General features: G+C 38.8%; 1 protein-coding gene across 1 annotated transcript in view; it reads right to left on the reverse strand.

Annotated features, from left to right (window-relative positions):
• Positions 1 to 24289, reverse strand: part of ENPEP (glutamyl aminopeptidase) — a 98296-nt gene extending 74007 nt beyond the window's left edge. Inside the window, exons 1-3 of the mRNA XM_008061227.1 lie at positions 23321 to 24289; positions 9323 to 9464; positions 7313 to 7444 (exon numbers count right to left, since the gene is read on the reverse strand). Of these exons, the coding sequence (XP_008059418.1) occupies positions 7313 to 7444; positions 9323 to 9464; positions 23321 to 23961 (915 nt within the window). The 5' untranslated portion in view covers positions 23962 to 24289. The remainder of the gene's footprint in view (positions 1 to 7312; positions 7445 to 9322; positions 9465 to 23320) is intronic.
• Between the last annotated feature and the right edge of the window lie 998 nt (positions 24290 to 25287).

The following is a 25287-nucleotide window of genomic DNA, read 5'->3' on the forward strand; positions in this document are numbered from 1 at the left end:
TTAGCCCAAAAGAGAAAGAGGAAGTTAAATTATTCCTCTTTGCAGATTATGTGATTCTATAGCTAGAAAATCCTAGAAGTCTATTATAAAACCTCCTTGCATTGATAAATGACTTTAGTAAAGTCTCAGGATACAAAATCAATGCACAAAAACAGTTGTATTTCTATACACCAACAATAAGCAGGATGCAAACCAAATAAAAAAACACAATCCCATTCATAATGCTCACACAAAAATAAAATATCTCATCAGCCATCTAAACAAGGAGGTGAAAGATCTTTACAATGAGAACTACAAAACAGTGCTCAAAAAAAAAAAAATCAAGGATTCTACAAACAAACGGAAAAAACATCCATGTTCATGGATTGGAAGAATGACTATTGTCAAGATGTCCATCCTATCCAAGGCAATCTACAGACTCAATGCAATCTCTATCAAATTACCAGCATAATTTCTCACAGACCTAGAAAAGACAATATAGCAATTCATATAGAAGCAAAAAGAGAGACTGAATAGCTAAAGTGATCCTCAGCAAAAAGAACAAAGAGGGAGGCATCACATTTCCAGATTTCAAACTTTACTACAAGCCTACAATAACCAAGGCAGCATGGCACTGGTACAAAAATAGACACTGAGATCAATGGAACAGGACAGAAAATCTGGAAATAACACCATGGACCTTCAATCAACTCATCTTTGACAAAGCCAAAAAATAAAAAAAATTGGGCAAAGATACTATATTTAGCAAATGATGCTGGGAAAACTGGCTAACCACATGTAGAAAAATGAAACTGAACTCCTACCTATCACCATATACAAAAAATAACTAAAAATGGATCAAGGACTTAAATGTGAAACTTTAAACTACAAGAATCTTAGGAGAAAATTTAGGGAACACCCTCTTGGACATCAGAGTAGGCAATGAATTCATAGCCAAGTCGTCAAAAGCAAATGCAACAAAATCTAAAATTGACAGGTGGGACCTTATCAAGCCATAAAGTTTTTGCACAGAAAAAGATATTATCAAGTGAGTAAACAGACGACCCACAGAATGGGAAAAAATATTTGCAAGCTATGCATTCAATAAAGACTTAATATACTAGATCTACAAGGAACTCAAACGAATTGACAGGAATAAAACAGCCCCATTAAAAGGTGGACAAAGGACATGAACAGACATTTCCCAAAGGAAGGCACTCAAGAAGTCAACAAACATGTAAAAAATGCTCAGCTTCACTAATCATCAGAGAAATGCAAATCAAAACTACAAGCTGCCACCCCACACCATTCAGTATGGCTATCATTAAAAAGCCATAAAACAACAGGTGTTGGTGAAGTTGCAGAGAAAAGGGAACACTTCTACAATGTGGGTGGGACTGTAAGCTATTTCAAACTTTGTGGAAAGCAGTGTGGCATTTTCTCAAAGAACTAAAAATTGAGCTACCATATGATACAACAATCCCACTTCTGAGAATATACCCAGAGAAACATAAATTGCTCTACCAAAAAAAACCCCTGCACATATATGTTTATTGTAGCATTACTCATAATAGCAAGAACATGGAACCAACCCAGATGCCCATCGAAAGTGGTCTGAATAAAGAAAATGTGGTGCACATACATGATGGAATACTACACAGCCATGAAGAACAAAATCATATCCTTTGCAACAACACAAATGCAGCTGGAGACCATCATTCTAAGTGAATTATCGCAGAAACATAAAATGCAATGCTGCACGTTCTCACTCATAAGCGGACCCTAAACACTAGGCACATGAGCACAAAGGTAGGAACACCAAACACCGAGCGTTGCTAAAGGAGGAAGGGAGGGAGGAGGAATAAGGGGTACATAAGTACCCATTGGGTACCATGTCTACTACCAGGAGAGAGAGCTCGCTAGAAGCCCAGACTTCACCTGCACACAATTTACTTGCATAGCAAATCCTCACATGTACCCCATAACTCTAAAATAACATTTTAAAAAAATTTTTAAAAGAAATAATCTCCAACAAGGTAAGAAGTATTTCTTTACGCATGCTTCTTTATAAAAGACAGAGGCCAAATGCTCCAAAGAAATTCAAAGCCAAATTAGAACTTTCTGTTTCTCAGGAACAGGTTAATCACCTTTACCATTTAACTTGTCCTGAATTTGATTCCTTAAAGACTGATGCATTGCTAAAACATCCTGACAAAGTTACTCTAGGTTAAATATACTCCAGAAGGGCAGCCCCTCAGGTCCCCTCCCGCTCTGGGAACTTTCCTGTCCTCTCAATAAATCCTGCTTTCAAATATATATATATGTATTCCAGAAGACATCACAAACCTAATAACTCAAAATGATTTTATACCTAGTAACATGAGTAATGACCTTTTTCCTATATCCTGTTTGTTTTCCAAATTTTCTATAATGTTATATGTATTAAACTTGCAAATTAAAAAAAGAAAAAAACAAATTTAGAAGCCTCCATATTGCAGATTTGAAAATAAATTGCAACATATCCCAGTGGGAAACTTTTAGCTTAACTATCAGGTTAATGACTAGTTTTGGAGGGCTATTGCTTCCTATGATATGACTGCAAGAATAGGATCACATTTTTTATTGCTACCTCAAGAGTTTGTTCACATAATTTATCTCTCTGTACTTTACACAGTTCAGAGTTTGTTTGTTTGTTTGCTTGTTTTTCTGGGATGAAAGTCAGGGGTTTAATTTACTTAAAAACCCTTAACCAATCAACTAAATCTGAAAAAACGTCTCATGAGTAGATTTCTTGCCAACAGGGTTGCAAAAACTCCTTCCATCTGTTGCTGGCCTCAATTGTTTAAGTAGGACACTGCCAGGGGAGTGGGGGAGGGGCAGTACATAGCATCAATAAGGGTACCTAAACTCAAACCAGGCGAAGTGGGGACCAAAGGGAGGCCCAAACATTACCTGTACAATGACCACTTGTATACCTAAATCTGAATTGTAGCCCACATCTTTAAAATAAAAAATAATAATAATAAATTAATTAACTAAGTACCTCATCGGGTTACTCTTTTTTTTTCAGGATTTAATCAAAATGTAATGCAACTAATCTTCCAAAAAGAAAATATGCAGTCAAAAGTCTTCTGAGCTACATTAAAAATAAATCTAATAAACCCAATAAATCTAATTCATGACCAACAAGGATATTTTAAGCATAAGGAATGGGTTCAGCTACTAAGGCCATGATCTCTCCAAGTAAACAATTAAGAAGAATATAGGCCTTGAGTCTGTGTTCACTGATGTAAAGCAACTCTTGTCAGAGGAGCAAAAATACCCAAGAGACTTTAATCAGGGCTTTATAGATTCTTGGACTGCATAGTATAATCTGATTATGAATATGAGGTAATTGATGTACCAGAATAATACTATCAGGGGAAGAGTGGATACAAATAGTCTTTTGGTTCATAAAATTTCTACTAAAAATGGTGCATATAACAACTACCCAACCTCATTTTTTTTATTTTTTAACTGAAAAAGTAATATAGGGACTTTGGGACAGGATGGTATGGTAAATTGGCACTTTGATGTGCTCCAACTGCTCCTAATACTCAGAAATTATTAATAAAATATAAAAGTCCACATCAGGCTGGGTACCGTGGCTCAAGCCTGTAGCCCCAGCACTTTGGGAGGCCGAGGTGACAGGATTGTCTGAGCCTGCAGGTTTGAGACCAGCCTGGGCAACATGGTACAACCTCGTCTCTATAACAAAATCAAAAAATTAGCCAGGCATGGTAGCGTGCGCCTACTTGTTCCAGCTACTTGGAAGGCTACTTGGAAGGCTACTTGGAAGGCTGAGGTGGAAGGATCACTGGAGCCCAGCAGGTCAATGCTGGGGTGACTGTGAGCTTGTCACTGCTCTCCAGCCTGGGCAACAGAGTGAGACTCCAACACAGAAAAAAATAAAATAAAATAAAACCCACATCAGGGCTTTAAACAAGATAAACATCTAATGGTATCATTAAAAATACAAAGTAGTGGGCAGAACTGGAGCTATAGACTTATATGTTTCCGATTTTAGAAGGAATTGTTCAGATACAGGTTCCTGGGGGTCAGACCGGGTCATGCTTTGAAAAATAGTTTATTAACACTCCTATTTCTGATTATTTTCACATCACTTTGTTTTTTATTGTATGATGATATCTTCTTGAATCTCTGGGTGTACTAATTAAAGGTTGTGTGTGTGAATGCTTCTTTTTTTTTTTTAGGACTTTTTGGAATTCTCTTCTTTTCTCTAATTATTGCTCTTTCCTTCAATGTGGTTTTATTTGTCTTGGATTTTTGTTTTGTTTTGTTTTATGTATATGTTTTCCTTTTTGTGTATACATTTTCCTCGTGTATTTGGTTGTCTTAGGTGGTCTAAGAACGCAATACCATGTAGCTGGTATGAATTTTCCCTGATGCTACATTTCTATAAATTTAATTAGGTTAATTTTCCTGTAATTCTGGGAAATCATACCAGGAGCATTTTGTACTTGGGTGAGTGTCAATTATTAGATTTCAATTTAGAGTGAGTAGGAAAGGGAGCTGGGAGGGGAACCTCCCAAATGCCAAAGGAGGAGGGATTCATTGTGCAGCATTAGGAATTACACTAGACGTTAGAATTTTCTCCTTTAAGGGTCTGCTCAACTTTTGAAGTTTAGCACCAGTTTTTTTCAAGAGGGAAGACTCTGGTAGCCTGTCTCCTGTAGAGGAAGTAGAGGAAGAGGAAAGGATCACCTACGGTGCTCTGGTCCACATCGTACTCTCTTGGAATTCTGTCCCAGAGCCTCTGAGAAGTTTCAAAGGGGAGTTTGGCTTCTATTGCTCTCTTATCAAATAGATGATCAGAAAATAATACATTATAACAATATTATCTTCATTTCTCTCCCAAATGATGAAAACCTCACTGACTTAAAATAGAATGTCATGCTCTCAGCTTTCATGGAAGAACCATCTAAAGAGATCTTGGGATCTTTGCCAAACTGTATTTTCCATTATGTCACTTCAAATCCTTTATATAAAATCTATCCTAAAAACCCAGCTAACTAACTGGTACCAGCTCTAATGATTCACCCAGCAAGTATAGCTGCTTCAAAAATAAGTGTCCTTGGTCAGAGGAACCAGGTGATAAAACCATATTTGAAATTCAAGCTCACTGTCACTATTAGAAAATAACCCCAAGTACTATGTGCTTTGCTGATAGATAGGTTGCATTGTTCTTATTTATGAAACTATATTAGAATTTTTAGCCTTTCTGCTTTGTCTTGGTGTTACTATTTAAGAGAGAAAAACTTGACCAGAATATAAAATAATATATATTTTTTTTTAGTTGGAATCTTACTCTGTTGCCCAGGCTGGAGTACAGTGGCGTGCTCATGGTCACTGCAGTCTTGACCTGCTGGGCTCAGGTGATCCTTTTGCTTCAGCCTTTCAAGTAACTGGAACTACAGGCATGTGCCACCATGCCCAGCTAACTTTTTTGATTTATTGTAGAGATGAGGTCTCACTAAGTTGCCCAGGCTGGTGTCAAACCTGTGGGCTCAGGCAATCCTCTCACCTTGGTCTCCCAAAGTGTATAATAATAATTTTTAAAAAGTGACGTGGAAAACACCTGCACCTGAAAAACAGCAACTCAATTGAATTGTGAGTGATGAAGAAAGCACCTCAGCCATAGATTCTGTGTATGCTATGAGACTGAAAAATACAAACAAACTTGGCTAATGTTCACACCTCTACATTAAGCAAGAGGAGTGCCATCAGTTGCATTCAGCACAATCTAGAAAAACCAGCTTCCTCTTTTTGATGCCATTTCTTTTTCATACACAATATTCTCAGTTAACCAATGGTAGTGCCCTTTACTACAACTGAAGGTCACATTAAAGCAACATATGTAGCAAGGGAAAGATAAAATTCTGATGAGTCATCATGCTACAGAGTCCCTTTGAAAGGTCTTAGAAGATTTCTGTTTGCTATAATTTGGATTACAGTATAGGCCACATGCTGGAAACCCAGGTTTAGGCTATCTAAATATCAACCCATACTATATGAAAATGAAGATAAATTGTTCCAGGAGATAGTTTTTACAGGAAAGAGAGGAACCAATCCCCTCCTCTCCAACAACTAGTGAAGAGGTAAAGATATTTTCAGAATATCACATTTCAGAAGGCTTAGCAAGGTACAATACTCAGGAAGAATTTGGAATTTGAGCCTCCACCACTTGCCAGCTGGGTGATCTTGAGCAAATTACTTAAACTCATTAAGCTTCAATTTTCTCCTCTGTAAAATGGGGGTAATTTCTTCCTTATAAAATTATATCACAAACATTATGAGGTCTTATATATATAAAGTATATGGCACAGAGCTGGATTAACTTGCTTCATAAATAGACTAAGACAAGTATTCAGGGCATCAGCAAAATGGAAAAATTAATTAGGTAAAAGTACTTGGTTTTTCAAAAGAAAAAGATTGAACTAGCCATTCTCATTTTTAAAAAACTTATTTATATTTTCTCACATACTTTTTTTTTTTTTTAGTTGTAGTATCACTCTGTTGCCCAGGCTAGAGTGTAGTGGCATGCTCACAGCCACTGCAGTCTCGGCCTGCTGGGTTTATACAATCCTTCCACCTCAGCCTTTCAAGTAGCTGGAACTACAGGTGCACGCTACCATGCACGGCTTATTTTTTATTTATTGTAGCGACGAGGTCTCACCAAGTTGCCCAGGCTGGTCTCCAACCCCCAGGCTCGGGTAATCTTCTGGCCTCGGCCTCCCAAAGTGCTGAGATTACAGGCTAAGTCACTGTGCCAGGCCTTCTCACAATTTTAAAAAATACATGTTAACACTTTGCTGCTGTCCTATTGTGAATTACATATAGGAATAGCACCATAAACTTCTCTGTGATTAGTCACTCCAAGAATATTCACAAACTTCTGATTTCCTCTTCCCTCTCTGTCTCTACCTGGGACCTCACCCCAGTACATACACTCAACCATTTTATTAAATTGAGCATACCTGAATATTTAAATATACTGGCACTGGTATACTTAGGAGCTAGCTTCTGATTTATGGAATCTTCCTCTTGAAATATTTCAAGGCCATGCATATTCATGTTGTCTGTCATGTTTCTTTATGTTTCACCTATGTCCTTTCAGTTTATATTTCTCTATATCCTTCAGTGTATTATCAAGTTCACAGATCCTAGTGGACATGCTTTTTTTGGCATGTTATGTGAGAAAAAAAATTCTAGAAAGAAGAAAATTAATTACAAATGCATATGTAGTATATTTTAAAAATACAGTGGGACTCACGGGTTTTCCACTGTTTGATGTTCTTCTTACAGCATGAAATTGATGGACAGCAAAGCACACTAGGTAAGTGCTCATGGGAACAGACCTCTCGAAAAGTGTTTGAGTCCATTTATCATCCAATGACACATTTTTCTATTGAAAACAAAAGTTAATCTATTATTTATCAAAAGATCAATCCTATGCAAGACAAACAAATGGTTGCCCCAAACCTGGCTCTCTAGTCAGAAGTTCTTTGTCAAAGCTGAAGAGTAAAATTGTTTGTGGCAATGTTGAAAAGACTAACAGAAAATTCACTTTATTCTTAGTACTGAAAAAGTATACACTGTATTAGGTTTCTCAGGAAGAAATAAAGTTTTGACCATGCTATCAACTGAACTGGAATGTACCTTTCTACACTAAACACAAAATTCTGACCATAATATTTGAGGGTACTGTGATACCTTAATGAAAATAGACTCATGCTCTGTCTCTCACCTAGAGGAAGAACTGAGTAGGTTTTTACTGATTTGACTGTGTGCAGGAGGGCAGTCATTGCAGCCGGCAGAGCAGAATGTTGGCTTCTCCTTTCCACCTTTGATTGTCTACATTGAAGACCAAAGATATGGTCACTGCAGTCAGAGCCTTGTTAAGCATGGACAGAGAGAGGGATTCCATTGCTTGACACAACTGACCCATCTAATTTTTTGTCCATGCCAACTCTGCTGTCTTCACTGTCTATCACTAATCCTAAGACTTCAGCCATGAATACTTACCCAGTGCCTTCTAACATTATTTAAACATTTCCACAACCCCTGCAGTCACTCTCTAAGTGGGAAGCTTTGAAAAGATACTAAGCCAGCGAGGCTGGACTACCATGGATTCATCACTGACATTGCAAGCATGTGTCCACATGCACTTGCATAAACATGATAGGGCTCTCACAATGCTACTCTACCGTAAAAACCTAGTAGCATTTTACCCCAAGCCTGTCTTCTGGATTGGTGTGTCATACTTTAAGTTTATTCTTTCCTCTTTCTTCTCCAATCAAAGCTGAATCTCCCAGGTGCCTGACACCAGAAGAAAGCAAGTTGATAACTAATTCACTCTTAGGCATGGCTGACTGATGACAGTACATTTTAATCCTCTTTTTATCTGCTTAATTTTATGTTTGCTGTTTAAAGAATATTATATCATTTAAAAAGATGAAAATTCAATGATATTTTAGAAAGTGGATCAGAAAGATGGGAGATACAATTTTTGGCTGGGTGTCCTTCTGACAGTTAATTGTACCTAAAGATGAGACTGCCTCTTCCACATATCAAATGTTAAAGTATGGCAAACTTCAACTTTGAGGTAAGGACAGTCTTAGTTAACTACATTTTCCTGTTATGTAGCTGAAGGGCATTAACAGAGGAGAGTCTTATGTTAATAATTACACATTATACAGGCAGAAAGTATTGAAATCTGTTCATTTTTTTCAAACATGTAACAAGCACTTTCCATTCGTCAGAAAAATCTGAGCATAGGGTTTAAGTGATTTTTTTTTTACGTAGCTTTATCTTTTTTTAACAAACTAGTCAAGCTTTTTCTTTTCTTCTTCATTTTTTTTTTTAGCTTTATCTTAAAAAAAAAAACCAAAAAACCTGGGTTTGTATTCAACTGAAAACTAGATAGTGAGTAAGCTCTCAAATATTTTCAAGCCTGTAATTCCATTTGTCTGCCATTTCTGTAATTTCATGACTCAGGGCTCCTGTCAGTTAAGCAGAGTCCAAACTGATAGATGTCTACTGTATTTTTCTCTTACTTAAAAACTCCAACGTGGCTTTTTTAAAAAACTAGACTTTGATATCTTAAGGCTCCTAGGACTAAAAGAAAAAAAGATTGCTAAAATGCATTTCAACCTTCTAAATGAACTATCAGTGCACACTTAGTTTTAGAATTCAATGGGTTATCTTCCATAGCAAATCAGGTAATCTACCTGTTATTGTAAACAGACCATCTTCATAACCAAAACATTTAAAAAATACTCACCACCACTGGCATATTTGAGATTGCTTCATATTCTTTGGTGTGGGTGATAGATATTGTAAAAGTTGCCTTTTTGTTGGGCTCATCAAAACAAGGGAATGATTTCCTGGCATCTGTTGGTTCATGATCAGTGGCCGCTATGCTCCTTAGAAAAAAACACACAAACAAACAAGATGCATGCTGTCCCTTATAGCCCCCATGTTTCCATTCCTAGAAAAAAATTGACTATGTAATTATAACAATTACAGTTCTTAAAATGAGTTCCGTATGGAAAATTATCCAATAGTTGCCAAAATCTTTCCTGGAATTTTGAGGTGAACAAATACATGAAAATTCTGAGACTGACTGCTGCAGATATTTTACTCAAATATTTATATATTTTGGTACCATAACTAAAAATCTGTAGATGAGCAAAATAAATCCAGTTACAAGCTCTCTCTCACCACCCCAAAGTCATTGAATGACAAGCAGTATTTGTAACTGAACTCAAAAGCTTGTTTCTCACCATATTCCCTAGAAGAGAACAGCTGTGTTCTGTCACAGAGTATAGGAGTATATTCCAGAGTCCCCAGTTCCTGTCCCTAATGACACATTCTTTCTGTTTTATGTTACACCAGAGACAAAACATCCAGTTTTATTTCCATGGAAAGGCAGCCCTGAGTACCCCCCTAGGTGAAATAACCTTCGGCCTAATTTAAAGCCCACTTTGGAAAAGAGACAGCAGACAGCAGATTTCTCTTGTGGCTCTAACTTGTGCAAACTAAAATGTTAATGTTTAGTATTTCTATAATTTCAAAGTGAAAATGTTTTTTTCTAAGTAATTGCTTTAAAAAATCAATAGCCTGGTGCAGTGACTCACACCTGTAATCCTAGCACTTTGGGAGGCAGAGGCAAGAGGATTGCCTGAGATCAGGGGTTCAAGACCAGCCTGGGCAATTTGGCACAACCTCGTCTCTACAATAAATCAAAAAGTTAGCCAGGGGTGGTGGCATGCACCTTAGTTCCAGCTACTTGGAAGGTTGAGATGGAAGGATCACCTGAGCCCAGCAGGCCAAGGCTACAGTGGCTGTGAGTGTACCATTACATACTCCAGCCTGAGCAACAGAGTGAGACTCTGACCCCCTCCAAAAAAAAACAGTAAGTATATTCTTTTTATATGTAAGTATATTATAGTAAGAGAGTGTTGCATATTTGCTCATTAGAAAAGTAAGCAAAGTATAAAAGGAAGAAAAAGTAAAGAAATTTTGATTTATGTTCATTAGCAATTTATATAATGAAAGTATTTTGTCCCTTAGGATTCTCATAGACTATGGAAGGTATATCATAAAGAATACCCAGCCAAATTGTTACATTATTCATTCATCCAAAAATATTTATTCAGCTCCTTCCATACATACCCCGACACACATGCACACATTTGCAGACGTTATTCTAGGTGATACAGAGACAACAAACACTGTAGGTAAGATCTCAGACTTCGTACAGGGTTTTGGGCAAGAGACAAATAAATAAATAACTTAGGAGAGTGATGAGTGCTATGCAGAAAATAAACTAGTGGAAGTGACAGAGCATAACAAGGAAGAGTGGAGAGCGACTTCAGGTAGAGTAGTCAGAGATGATCTCTTGGAAAAAATGATGGTTTGCTGATATCTGAATAATGAGAAAAAGCCAGGCAAGTCGAGATTCAGGAAAATGAGTTTGAGCAGAGAGAGCAGTAAGTGTGAAGTCCCTAAGGTGGAAAATAAGTTGATGTGGCTGATGAAGCAAAAGGTGTCCAGTGGGACTGAAGGTGTTCAGTGGGGCTGAAGCAAAAGGTGTCCAGTGGGAGACTGGGATCTGAGATGAGTATGACATGAGGTCAGCAGAGGCTAGGTATGGAAAATCCTGGAGGCCATGGGAAGAGTGTGCATTTTATTTTGGTTGATGGATGTATAAGTCAAGGATTTGACTGTCTCTGGCCAAATCTGGGTGTACTGGGACATCAAAACAAATAATGGGATTATAAACCATTGAATAAAACAAGAATCCATAAATCCTTATTCAGATAAATAACTACACAAATACATAAATAAGGGGGAAAGGAAAACTTTCCCTTACGGTAGATTGCCTACCAATAATTTGGGAAGGAATTAGAAACTTATCAGTGAATGCCAAAGCAAATGAGTGAAAGTTTGATGAGGAAGGTACATTTGCACAGTTTCAAAAAATGTCCCAGAAAATTACCTACAAAGAGAAAAGCTGTAACTTTGCAACAGAGAAACCGAAGGAACTGGAAGGACTTTCTGTACTCAAAAGAGGACATTGCCGGGCGTGGTGGCCCACGTCTGTAATCTCAGCACCTTAGGAAGCAGAAGTGAGAGGATTGGCTGAGCCCACAAGTTTGACACTAGCCTGGGCAACTTGGTGAGACCTCATCTCTACAATAAATCAAGAAAAATTAGCTGGGCATGGTGGCGCACACCTGTAGTTCCAGCCACTTGGAAGGCTGAAGCAGAAGGATCACCTGAACCCAGCAGGTAGAGACTGTGGTGGCCGTGAGTGTGCCACTACACTCCAGCCTGGGCAACAGAGTGAGACTCTGACTCCAAAAAAAAAAAAAAAAAAAAGGAAACATCACTAACAATAGTACAAACCAACACAGTGTGTCTTATTAGAAGATTTCCTGAGAAAGACACAGTATCACTTCTGTGATATTCCTGACAAAAATGCTTACCTTGTATTTTTAAATCAAAGTCAGACAAGTTAAAGCTGAAGAACATTTTTGGAATAGGCGGCCTGTACTCTTCAAAAATATCCATATTGAGAAAGACAGGGAGGGTCAAGGGACTGTTTCAGTTTAAAGGGCATGATGCTAAATGCATGCAGTGCACCATTCCAGACTAGATGTCGGACTAGAAAAAAATTACTGGTTTAATTGATGAAATTTGATAATGGACCACAAATTAGATATTTGTATCTAATGTTAAATGTGTATCAATGTTAAATCAATTTGTATCAAAGTTAATTTTTTAAGTGTTGATATCTACAAGGGGGATCCCCCCCAAAAACAAAATTAACTTATAAAAATTTCTGTGTCTATTCTTACGTGTTTAAACTTCAGTCAACTTCAAAGTACTCCTTGTTTATGCTTCATTTTCCAATGCTCAAAACAGTTTTAGAACTCATCAGTTTGATGTCTTGTACTGCTTCCAGTTTTTGTTTCACCTTCTCTGCATAAGCAAAACCTTCCCCTTTGAGGACTTTTTTTATTTGACAGGAAAAAAAAAAGTCGCTCAGGGAGCAATCCAGTAAATAGAGAGGGTGAGGCATGGGTTCATGCCATCTTTTGGTCAAAAACTGCTGAACACTCATTGCGTTGTGGGCAAGTATGCTGTCATAGTATAAGAACCAGTCACCTGTTTGCCACAACTTGAAACATTTCTTCTGCAAATCATGACGCAACCTTCTCAAAACTTCCAGATAAAAACTTTAGTTGACTGTTTGATCAGGAGGAACAAATTCCGAGTGTACTACAAGGGGACACCCTCCAAAAGATAATTCCATTTTGGGGGGCATCCCCCCTCGTATGCTGTGGTTATGTTAGAGAATGCCCACACTCTGGTCAGGCACAGTGGCTCACGCCTATAATCCCAGCACTTTGGGAGGCTGAGATGAGAGGATTGCCTGAGCCTGTGGGTTCAAGACCAGCTTGGGCAATTTGGCAAGACCTTATCTCTACAATAAATCAAAAATTACCTGGACTTGGTGGTGCATGCCTGTTTTTCTGTAATTCCAGCTACTTGGAAGGCTGAGGTGGAAGGATCACCTGATCCTAGCAGGTCAAGGCTGCAGTGGTCATGGGTGTACCACTGCACTCCAGCCTGGGTGAAATAGTAAAACTCTGACTCAAAAAAAAGAAACGTACTCTGATGTTAAGGGCAAATGATATCTCAGTGTACTTCCAAAGAGGGAGGGAGAGCGAGAAAGAGAGAAAAAAATGGGACAAAATGTAAACAATGAATGAATCCAGGTAAACTATTTCTAGGAGTTCTAGTATAATTCTTATAACTTTTCTATAAGTTGAAATGATTTCACAGCAAAAAAATTAGCCAGGCATGGTGATGCTCGCTTGTAGTTCCAGCTATTTGGGAGGCTGAGGTCAGAGGATCACTCGAGCCCAGGAGTTCAAGGCTGTAGTGACCTATGATCATGCCACTGCACTGCAGCCTCAGTGATAAAGTAAGACCCCGTATCTAAAAATAATAATAATAAATAAATAAATAAATAAAAATTTAACCAAGAAAAGCCGAAGCTAAGAATTTATTCTGCAATAGAATAATTGTTGATTAGCTTTGTGACATTAACAGTTTAGTCAATAGAAGTTCCTAAACACCTTGCAGATTGTAGTTCATTGCGAATACATCAGACTATAAATAATCTTGTACATTTTCCCAGAGTTTTAAGGTTTTATAATAAGATCGCCAAAGCTCTAACCCCATGTTATTCAACTGTCTTTGGCTTCTGATTTCTTCCAGAAGCAGAGAAAAAAAAGTCACTCCCTGCAAGAATGTTTCAGCTTAGTCACACCTCAAAAATAAGCTAGCTAACTAATTTGAGAAGATGAGTGCGTGTTTGTGTGTGTACATACCTTTGTATGTGGGAGGTGAGAGGAAGAGGGAGTGAAATTACACTTTCCTAAGCAGTACCCATAGGGTAAGTTTTCAAATACTCTATTTCACTCTTGGCTAGGTGCTATAGAGCCCAGGAGAGAGAATGCTCAATCCTGTTCTTATCATCTTTCTTTAAATGAGGTTCTGCTCGATTGTAGGCAAAAATTGCCTTCCAAAATTAGAGTATTCCTGAGTTCGCCTGTGGACTTGAACAGTGTTGGAGATAACTCTGCCATGTCTGGCCCATCTCAGTGGTCCTCTCAGGAAATGTTAATCACAGCAAGTCCAACTTGATCACCATGACCTGAATTGACACTGGCGTAAATAAAGTAACATTCTTCAACCAGAAGACCTACCGAATGTGTAATTTTTTTTCAGTGCAGAGCCAATATGGGAAATTCAGGAAAAGTCCTTTCTTAAGAGTCAAAATTCTTCGTTTCTGGTTCCACTTTAGCCCATTTAATGTGATCTTGTGTAAGTCACAAAACCTCAGCCTTTTAGTGGCCTCATCTGTAAAACCTGGTTCCCAGGGCATGTATGGTTTCTTCACAGGGTTATGGGGAAGTGACAGGGGGCGGATCACATGTTGGAAGATATTTGAAACACTCTTGAAACTTACATAATGATGTTGGAATACACCTCATTCTATATCTTGTAAATCTAAAAAGTTAACTATGCTTTCTGACATGGCACTTTCCACAATCTAAAATATTTAAAATTCACTTATTTGACTAGAATATGTATTAGAATAAAATTACTTGGCATGTAAATACTATAAGCAGTATAACCATTTTTAAAAATGGTAACGTTATTTTTCTCATAAACTTCCAAATAATTCAAAAGCCCCTATTTAAATATGCTAAATTCCATCCACAGCCACTGAATTTTTCTAAATATATGCAAATTTGAAACAAAGTATATGAGATAACAATACAAAACATGAGATAACAATACAATACAAAATATATGAGACAACAATACAATACAAAACAATTTTAGATCACAACTTTGGGGAGGTTTTATTCAGTGATTAAAATCAGACAAATTGTGTTGCAAATTAATGGAAAAAGCCTGACTAATAGCACAACATGTTCAGGAATGACTCTTGGGTATGTCTGGAATAATTATCTTGTCACGCAAATTTGCTGGGGTAAACCACTTTTCCATAGGGGTCTGTCTCTGCCATGTTAATAGATCACTTACTAGACCTAGCACAATAAAACAATATTCTATGCAATTTAGTGGTTTCTAAAAGGGAAGCACATTCCTCTTACTCCTCTGAGTGGATTAGATCAAGGTGACTTTTGAGAAAGCTGAGGGAAGAAGACATGACACAAGTCACAGCTCGGTTCACTCTGAATTGACTTTAAAAACAAAACCCAAAAACGATGCGATTATCTCATAAATTATCTGACATGCTGTTTCCAATGAAGACTCTCAGGCTGTGTTTAGCAATTTTATAGTTGAGTCAGCAAAATAAACAGTAAGTTCTGGGTGAGATCCTTAAGCTAAGGATGTCTGATGTGGGAGAGGCCATCACAATTGCTAAGGGTCTATGTAGATGGAATGAAGTTTCCACAATGATGTAGGGGAACTGATCAGTACAAGACAACACACCTAGAGTATTCAGAACTCAGTGTTTTAAATGAACCAATTAATTCTTCAACTTTATCTTCCAATTGTTTTTTCTATGTAGAAGATACTCAAAGTGAAGTAAAATTTCTTTTTTGTTTCTTTGCTTCAAAATAAATTACTTAGTCTCTTGCAACAAGTAAACCAAAAAGAAAATCTATTTTTTATTAACAATGGGATAACAGCTCAGTATACTAATCTAAAAATATAATGAGTAAACTGACATTTAACAAAAATTTCAAGATGAAAACTACACGTGCTTGAGTATACACAGCCATGTACATCACACACACACACACACACACACACACACACCTATGACTACTTCACTGATGCTTCTATTCAACTCCTAAATTGTTTGCACATGCCCTGACCCTGTGCTTCACACTTATTTATCCAAATACCTACTACTCATCTCTTCCTAGATGTCCAACAGGCCTCAAACACATCTGACACTGAACTTATGACCCTCCCTTTTTTTTTTTTTTTTTGAGTAGGGGTCTCACTCTGTCACCCATGCTGGAGTGCAGTGGCATACCCACGGCCACCACAGCCTCGACCTGCTGGGTTAAGGTGATCCTTCTGCCTCAGCCTTCCAAGTAGCTAGAACTACAACCAAGTGTCACCATGTCCAGCTAATTTTTTTTTTTTTTTGAGTTGGACTCTCACTCTGTTGCCCAGACTGGCGTGCAGTGGCCGCTCCCGGCCACCACAGCCTCGACCTGCTGGGCTCCAGCGATCCTTCCACCTCAGCCTTCCAAGTAGCCGGAATTACAGGCATGCACTACCACGCCTGGCTGATTTTTTAATTTTATTGTAGAGATGAGGTCTCACTGCCCAGGCGGGTCTCGAACCCGCAGCTCAGGCAATCCACTTACCTCAGCCTCCCAAAGGCGCGGGATTACATTCTGAGCCACCGAGCCTGGCTAATTTTTTTATTTACTGTAGAGAGGAGGTCTCACTATGTTGCCTGGGCTGGTGTCAAACTCATGGGCTCAGGAAATTCTCTTGCCTCAGCCTCCCAAAGTGCTGGAATTATAGGCTTGAGTCACCACCCTTAGCCTAGACTCATAACTTTAACTCACACTTCCCCAAAGCCAATCAATCTGCAAATCTTGAGTATTTTGCCTCCTATTTTCTTCATTGTGTCCTTTTTTACTCTATCCTGAAATCATTTTTCCTATCTTATCCCCTCATCTTCTCTTTCCTGGGTTATTGTAATGCCTCCCACGTGCCCAGGTGTTGAGTTTTCTTTTCTTTCACCCTTCATATCCAAAGAGTCAGTGGGTACTTTTTCCCTCATAATGCCTAGCATAGTAAAACCAACCAGTGACATGAAGAATACCCTAAAAACCCAAACTACAAATAATCTGTCCCTCCTTAAAATTCCTGTTGTACTTCCTGTCGAACCAAATAATTTTCGACCCTGAAGATGGCACTTGAAAGCAAAATAATAATAATACTAATATATAAACTTTTCCCTTTTGAAGAGAAAAAGAACCAAGGAGTATTTTTCACCCTCACTAAGTGGAAAGGTAGAGATGCTACTGGTGGACATTGGATTCATTTATGGGAAAGGAACTGTAGTAATACAGCATGTCTCAGCATGTTCCAGAGGACACTAGTCATGTGACAGCCTACATGACAAAGTTTTCATATATTTATTCAACAATATTTGAGTGCTCACTGTGTGCTAGGTAGTAAACAAGAGGCATACAGCCCTACTCTCAGGAACTCCACAGAAGAATCCACAGTCACAGATAACTGCTTGCTGTGTCATTCTCTTAGAGATTCATAATGAACATTATCCTATAAAAGTCTGAAAATCTTTTAGTCCCAGCTACTTGGGAGGCTGAGGTGGGATAATGGCTTAAGCCCAGGAGTTTGAGCCCAGGAGCTAGACTCTAGTCTGGGCAACATAATAAGACCCCATTTCTTTATTTAAAAAAAAAAAAAGTCCCATCATTAGGCTGGGTATGGTGGCTCACACTTGTAATCTCAGTACTTTGGGAGGCCAAGCAAGAGGATTGTTTGAGGCCAGGAGTTCAAGACCAACCTGGGCAACATAGCAAAGCTCTATTCTTAGCACCAGCACCCCAGAAAAGTCTCATCATTTTTTAAAAAATCACTTTGTATTTATTATTATTGCCCAAACTAGTTTAGCCACAGAATTCCTCCCCTGCTTTTTTGCTGGCAGCATCTGTTAAGAGCCCTATGCAATTACCCATGCTGCCCATCAAAAGTGAACTGGATAAAAAAAAAAATTGGTACATATACACAATGGGATATTTACACAGCCATAAAGAAAGACAAAAATATGGACTTCACAGCAACTTGGATGGATTTAGAGTCTATCATACTCAGTGATCTATCACAGAAACAAAGATCCGAGTACCACATGTTCTCACTCATAAGCATACCCTGAACATTCACCATGATCCTATAAGAAAGGGATTGGCAGTAGCAGGACACTGCCAGGGGAGGGAGGTGGGGCACATAACATCAATAAGGGTACCTGCTCTCAGACCAAGTGAAGTGGGGACCAACGGGAGGCACAAATTTTACCTGAATGATGACCACTTATGCACCTAATCCTGAATTGTACCTCACATCTTTTTTTTTTTTATTTTGTTGTTGTTTTATATATATTTATTTTATTTTAAAGATATGGGATACAAGTCAGGATTAAATATACAAGTGGTCATCATACAGGCAAAGTTTGGGCTTCCCTTTGGTCCCCATTTTGCCTGGTTTGAGATCAGGTACCCTTATTGAGGTTATGTGCTCCTCCTCCGACTACTGCCAATACCTTTCTTATAGTATTATGGCAAATGTTCAGGGTGTACCCCACATCTTAAAAGAAAAAAAAAGTAAAAAGGCCTGGCGCAGTGGCTCATGCCTATAATCCCAGTACTTTAGGGGCCAAGGTGAGATGTCTGCCTGAGCCCACAGGTTTGAGACTAGTCTGGGCAACTTGGCGAGACCTCATCTCCACAATAAATCAAAAAATTAGCTGGGTGTGGTGGTACACACCTGTAGTCCCAGTTACTTAAAAGGCTCGGGCAGAAGGATCACAGCAGGATGAGGCTGCTGTGACCGTGAGTATGCCACCGCACTCCAGCCTGGACACAGAGACTTCGACCCAAAAATAAAAATAAAAAATAAAATAAAAGATCACTATGTAATTAGAACTCTGTGGAACATACTTTGAGAAATGCTGAATAGGCACAATTCATGTACTAGGAAGGAAATGTTGAACCTTGAACACTTTGGAGTTCCGAGTAGAGGGGAACTATTTCTGGGAAGAGAATAACTGCAAATCCTACATAACACAATGAGAAAGAGTGGGAAGAAGGAAGATACAGACAGGGAAACATTCCAAAGGTGCTAATCCTACTGAGTGGTTTTCCTCAGAATTTAAGTAATAGAGAATAGGAAGCGTAGATCAATAAAAGAAAAGTGATCTTGACATTTCTCAGACTTTCTCCTGCCAAACCTGACTATAACTCTGTCCCCAGCCAGACAATGTGGTTATTATTGCTAAGGAACTATAAATTGGTTCCACTTTCTTCTCTGCCTCTACCTCTGCCTCTCAATCTTGAGGGAAGAAATCTTGGATAGTCTCTTCTTTGTCACATTCAAAGTCCTGATTGTATTTGCAGAAATCAAGTAATTTTGGTTACTACTGAGTGTAATCACTCAGTTTGTGGTGACGTGACTACATTAATATCCCAAACTGCTAATACTCCATCCTGGAGTCAAGTTTCACATTAAGGAAGAAAAATCAGAAACTATAATTTGGATCGCATACTTCAAATGTATTACTAGGATGATACTTAAAATTGTATGAGTGTCATATACAATGAAGCTCCCTATAAAAGAATGGGGCTGCCCCAGTGAACTCACTTAAAAGGACTCTGTGCATGAGAACTTCTGGAGACTGCATTGTCAAAACGTTACTCACAGGCTTGAAAAAATACAGAATGCACTTTTCTCATGTGCTTGAAATAATTCAAAAAAAAAAAAAAAGCAAAAAGTATTCCATTTAGGCTTAATGAGGTTATTGAGCAGATGCCAGATCTGTTCCAAAACAGTTCAGAACAGGCAGCCTCGTGTAATGTGAGAGTTTCAACTGTTCCCAATGAAAACAGACAAGCTCAGGATACCAACCCTCAGTGAGAACCCAACCAAGATCGGCCTTCCTTACCAATCTTGCTGTCATTTAGCATTTGCCAATCAAAAAATTATTAAGTCATTGGACTTTCAGAATGGCAGCTCTCAAGTACATGTTTTATGGTAAAATTAACTAGTATAGTAAAATAACCAATGAGTCAGAGCAAATATTCTATATTTGAGCATATAATGCTTTTTTTATAGACATATAAAGTCTAAACAGAAATTTTTTAAATGGCAATTACAAAGTTCCATATATTTAAACCTTCCTGTTGTACATAAAACTTTATTTTATAAATATAAATTTATAAATTTAATGTCTTTACTCAGATGAAATTTCTATTGTCTTTACAATCTAGGAAGAAGTCTTAAAGTTTTAGCAAAAATAATTGAAAGGTTTTGACTCGCTTTTACTTTACACTAATGAATCTCTTTATTCTTCAAAATATTATGCCTTTTTCTCTACCAAATTGGTGAACACTATAAAAATCCATTATATTGTTATTAAGGCTCAGTACAGTAGATATTTTCATATTTTGTTGGTGAAAGTGGAACCTGGGACATGCTTTTTGAAAGTCAGTTTAGGCCAGGCACGGTAGCTCACATCTATAATCCCAGCACTTGGGGAGGCCAAGACAAGAGGATTGCCTGAGCCCAGGGGCTCAGGACCAGCCCGTGCAACTTTGCCAGAACTCATCTCTACAATAAATCAGAAAAATTAGCCAGGCACAGTGGCACAAGTAAGGAGTTCCAGCTACCTGGAAGGCTGAGGTGGAAGGATTGCCTGAGCCCAGCAGATGGAGGCTGAGGTGGCTATGGGTGTGTCACCACACTCCAGCCTGGGTGACAGAATGAAACTCCAACTCTCTAAAAAGAAAGTCAGTTTAGAGACATACACACATTAATGCATGTATATGTATACACACACACACACACACACAATACTATGTGTAAAATACATACATGAATTTACACATGTCATTTTGGCCAACCTCCTAGAAATTTTCTTATAGAAATATTAAAAAATGTTCATAAATAGTTATTTATGAGAATGTTTCCTGGCTGGGCTCGGTGGATCAGCCTGTAATCCCAGTACTTTGGGAGGCCGAGGTGAGTGGATTGCCTGAGCCCATGGGTTGGAGACCAGCCTGGGGAACTTGACAAGACCTTGTCTCTATAATAAATTTTTTAAAAAATTAGCTGGGCATGGTAGCACGTGCCTGTAGTTCCAGCTACTTGGAAGGCTGAGGCGGGATTGCCGCAGCACAGCAGGTCAATGCTAGGGTGGCCATGAGTGTGCCGTGGCACTCCAGCCTGGGCAACAGAGTGAGACTCTGACTAAAAGAAAAAAAAAAAAAAAGACAATGTTCTTGCATTCTTCTAGGTACTTATAGGTGAAAAAATAGGAGCAACTTCAATACTCACACTGGAAAAGTTGAATACATTGTAGTCATACAATGGCCTACCACACATCCATCAAACCATGTGTGAAGAATACCAAGTCATGGTAAAGTGTTGATGCTATATTGAAAAAACATACTACATACAATATAATAATGCCACATTTACCTATGCTCAGACAAAATACTAAGAATCTCTGCCTGAATGTTAACAATGGCTCTATTTGGGTAATAAATTTATTAATGACTTTTTAAAAATATAATTCTCCTTGTTTTTCACAATAAATGTGCATTATTTATGTTACAAGTTCCTTGATATATTTGTACTCTCTAACCCAGCAATTCTATTTTTAGGACTATATTCTAACTTAAAGAAATAAACAGATAAATGCATAAAGATGTATTTACAACTATGAACTTTCCTCACTTGTTTAGGAAAATATGATAATAAAATACTGAAAGCAACTCAAATGGCAAACAACAGAGAATTGATTTTTTAAAAGTACAGTGTGTTCATACAGTGGAATGTTGCACAATCTTTAAAATTAGACTCTTGAAAATATTTAAAAATGAGGGAAAATGCTCATAACATATACTTAATAGTATAAAAGACACATACATAAATACATAGATAGGCAGACATAATGCAATTACAATTTTGATTACCTAAATACTTAAAATATACATTAACATATTGACAAGAATTACCACTGGATGGTGAAATTATTTATAGATTCTTTTGGTTTTTCTTTTTAAATAATTTTTATGCTTTCAACAATGTAATTTTTATGAACAGAAAAAATATGTAAACAATAAAAAGCTTGTTTTATTGCTGGCAATATTAAACTATAGGAGTTATATAAGTATTACCCCTCCAAATATTTTCTTGAAACTATTCAATTTATCAGTGCACCTACCACACAGTAATACAGGGATATTTAAATGTTTTTGTTTTTGTTTTTGTTTTTGCTTTTGTTTTGGTCTGTGGGCCTCTCAGACAAATAATAGAAATAATTTTGACCAAGAGATTTGGTTTGCTCTGTAAGATGCTTAAAACAATAGAAAACAAAAATATTCAGTGTGTGGACTGGCCCCAGACTCTCATTTTGGAACTGTGACACGAAACTTCCTTAATCATTTACCCCTTCAGAATCAAGGAGGCAAAGGTCAAAGCAGTTTCAAATCCAATGACACCTCAGGTATAGTCTAGCCTTCCTCCCCAACGCAAGAGTTACATCCACAGTGTGAAGTTATTTGGAGTTCAGTGAGAGAGTTTATGCCTTTAACATAGCTCTGGTAATAGCCACTGATAGATACAAACACTAGATAGATGGGTAAATAGAATGAATGCATATCTATTTACATAAATAGATAGCTACAGATATACACATCTCTGCTTAGAGGACTGAGAAAAGGAAAAATATTTGTGGGTACATAGTTACTTAATGTATCTTTTATGTTGCAAAGAAACACTTAGCAGTACCATTGCATATTGTAGGATAGGTAACAAGCCCCCAAATTTATCCATGTGCTGCCACTGATGCGTGAACTCATTTCCTGAAAGCCTATGTGTAAAACTTGGTTCTGATCATGTGAGACAAAAAAGACATAGTCCTGCCTCGTTCCCAAATGAAGACACAAAAGACACTTCTGTGGATCGCATGTAACTTTTCAGTATCTCTCTTCTCCATTAAAATGGACAAAATAATAAGTGACATTCACAGTTTTTTCACTGAAATTTAGTATAATCTCACTTTAAAAGCTTAGCTTAAAATCACTGCCATAAAGCCCAAGAATATCATTGGTGAAATTTACCAAGTTCATGTGTTTTAGAATCTAAGCTAATTTATGCAAATATTAAGGATGGGATGCAGTTTACTTTGATTTCTCCCGACAGACTAAAACATTTACACTGATTTTTTACTCCGCGAAGCTCATACACTACTTCTAAGTTTTGTGACAGGCTTTGAAAATATAACAGGGCAACAGTTTTTGCTTCCCAGATGCACAGGCAGGATTGAAACCAAGGGCAGATAAAGATCAGACCAACAAAATAATTAAGAGGTGGAGAGTGAAAAGGTCAGGGAAAGAAACAGAAAGCAGATATGCAAGCTTAAGGAAGGCAAAGTAAAAAATTAAATATTTACTTGACTTGTCCGTTCTCCGTGTACGTGGTTCTGTAGAAGCCCACGAGGGAGCCGTTCAGCCAGCCGGCAAACTCCATGGTCAGCAGGTAGAAACCGGCACTAGTACTGGGAGTAAGTTCTTCTCCGGCCTCGACCACCACATACTCCTGCTTTTTGTACTCGAAGCACCTGACGACCGGCACCTGCTCCCCGGAGGACCTGGTGAGCTCCGGCTGCTTGGTGAGCCTGGTCTCGCGCAGGTGTAGCCACAGGTGCCGGGTGGGCGCGCTCACATTGATGGAGATGCTCACTCTGCCGGTGTACGTGTCCTCCTCCATTAGGGGCTTCACGTGCAGATCGTAGTGCACCGGGTTGATGAAGTCCGGCAGCCGGAAGTTTGTCCACTGGCCACTTTCATCCTCACTGGCAGGGCAGATGCCCGGGTCCTGGGGAGGCAGATCCGAAGGGCTGGGGGTGGAAGAGAGCGTGGAAGGCGTCGAGGCTGTGCCCTGCCCGGCGTCCCCGGTGGAGTCACACGATCTGGTCAAGCCCACAGAAAGTCCTACTATTAATCCCACGCCCACCACCACCGCACAGATAATGGCCACATGCTTGGTCTTGATGCAGTATCTCTTGGAGCCCTCTCCCTCTGCAAAGTTCATGTTTGTTTCCCAAGTCTAATGTTGCACATAAAAGGATGTTAAATTTAACTACCCAGCGTCAACAGACTTCCTTTTTAAATTGGAAGGAATCCCCGGATTTGGCAGCCTGTTTTCGTTTTCCCCACACCTCTCCCTAGCGTCTCTAGTTCGTGCCTTCTCTCCCCTGCGTTCCCACCAGTGCCTCCAGGGCGAATGAGGAGCCAGCGGGGTGGGCTGAGGACTCCAGGAGAAGAGCTGAGTGGGAGGAAGAGGGCTGTCACAGCTCCCCTTTTAAACGACGCATCCCCACCCCTGCCCCTCCTGCACTGGAGCGAGTTAAATATAAAACAGGGCTCAGCTTATCAGCCAACGGGAGGATGATCCCTTGCCAAAGCCCTGTCAGCAGCTTTCAGGGAGGAAGTGTTTGGGTGAGGTGTGCTTTCACCAGAAAATCGCAACCTTTGTGCTAAGTCTATGGCTTCTTCCTGTTGTGTTCCCCAATCTTGCTCTCCTAACTAAAGCGCTTCTTGGATATCTGCCGTTTCTTCGGGTAGCTTGCCAAAGAAGCTAAATGTCTGTTTTTCATTCTTCTCCCTCATCTTATGTAAACATTCAGATTCTGCCCTGTGGAGAAGTCCCATCCTGGAACTGGGTGCTCCGAGTGATGCCTAGATCTAGGGACCACTCAGGTACTCAGTGGACATCTGTTGACTAGGTGGATGAAGAAAGCACAGCCAGGTGGCCCTAAACCAGGGATATTGATTCCGGATGAAAGAGAGAAGGGGAACAGAAAGAAATTGGCCAAAACTGTAGTGGGCTGGAAAGCACCAGAAGAAAAGAGGGTGAGCAAGAGGGGGAAAGGTGTGTGAAAGGACAGAAGGGCAAGGAAGATGCCCTGCTTGTCTGCAGTTCGTCTCTGAAAGGACATAAGATGGAGTCATTGTAGCCAAGGTAAAGTCATTTTAGCATTGCTTAGCTCTGTCATGTTTTTTCTAGAAGTTCACTTTAATTTACCCTCTAATCAAGGGCAGAACCAGTTTCTTAGAGGTAGCTATTGATAACTGTCTTACAACCCTTCCTCAGCTTGTTTTGTAAACAAGTTAACCTAACCAGCTCCTTGTGACCTTCATGACACAGACCCCATCAACACGGCAGCAGTCATGTGACTAACTCATCCATGTGCCTGCCGTCCAACATGGTGACATCAGTACCTGTGCTTACCTGCCCTACATAATGATGTAGAACAGACCACCACCCAATCATCTTAACCACCTGCCTCTCATCAAAGAGAAGATTTAAAACCATTCATATTCAAGCAGCCATTTGCCATCGCTTTGGTATACTCTG

This window comes from Carlito syrichta, unplaced genomic scaffold (assembly GCF_000164805.1).
Source record: "Carlito syrichta isolate Samal-C Ts95f unplaced genomic scaffold, Tarsius_syrichta-2.0.1 Scaffold305151, whole genome shotgun sequence".
Classification (NCBI taxonomy): Eukaryota; Metazoa; Chordata; class Mammalia; order Primates; family Tarsiidae; genus Carlito; species Carlito syrichta.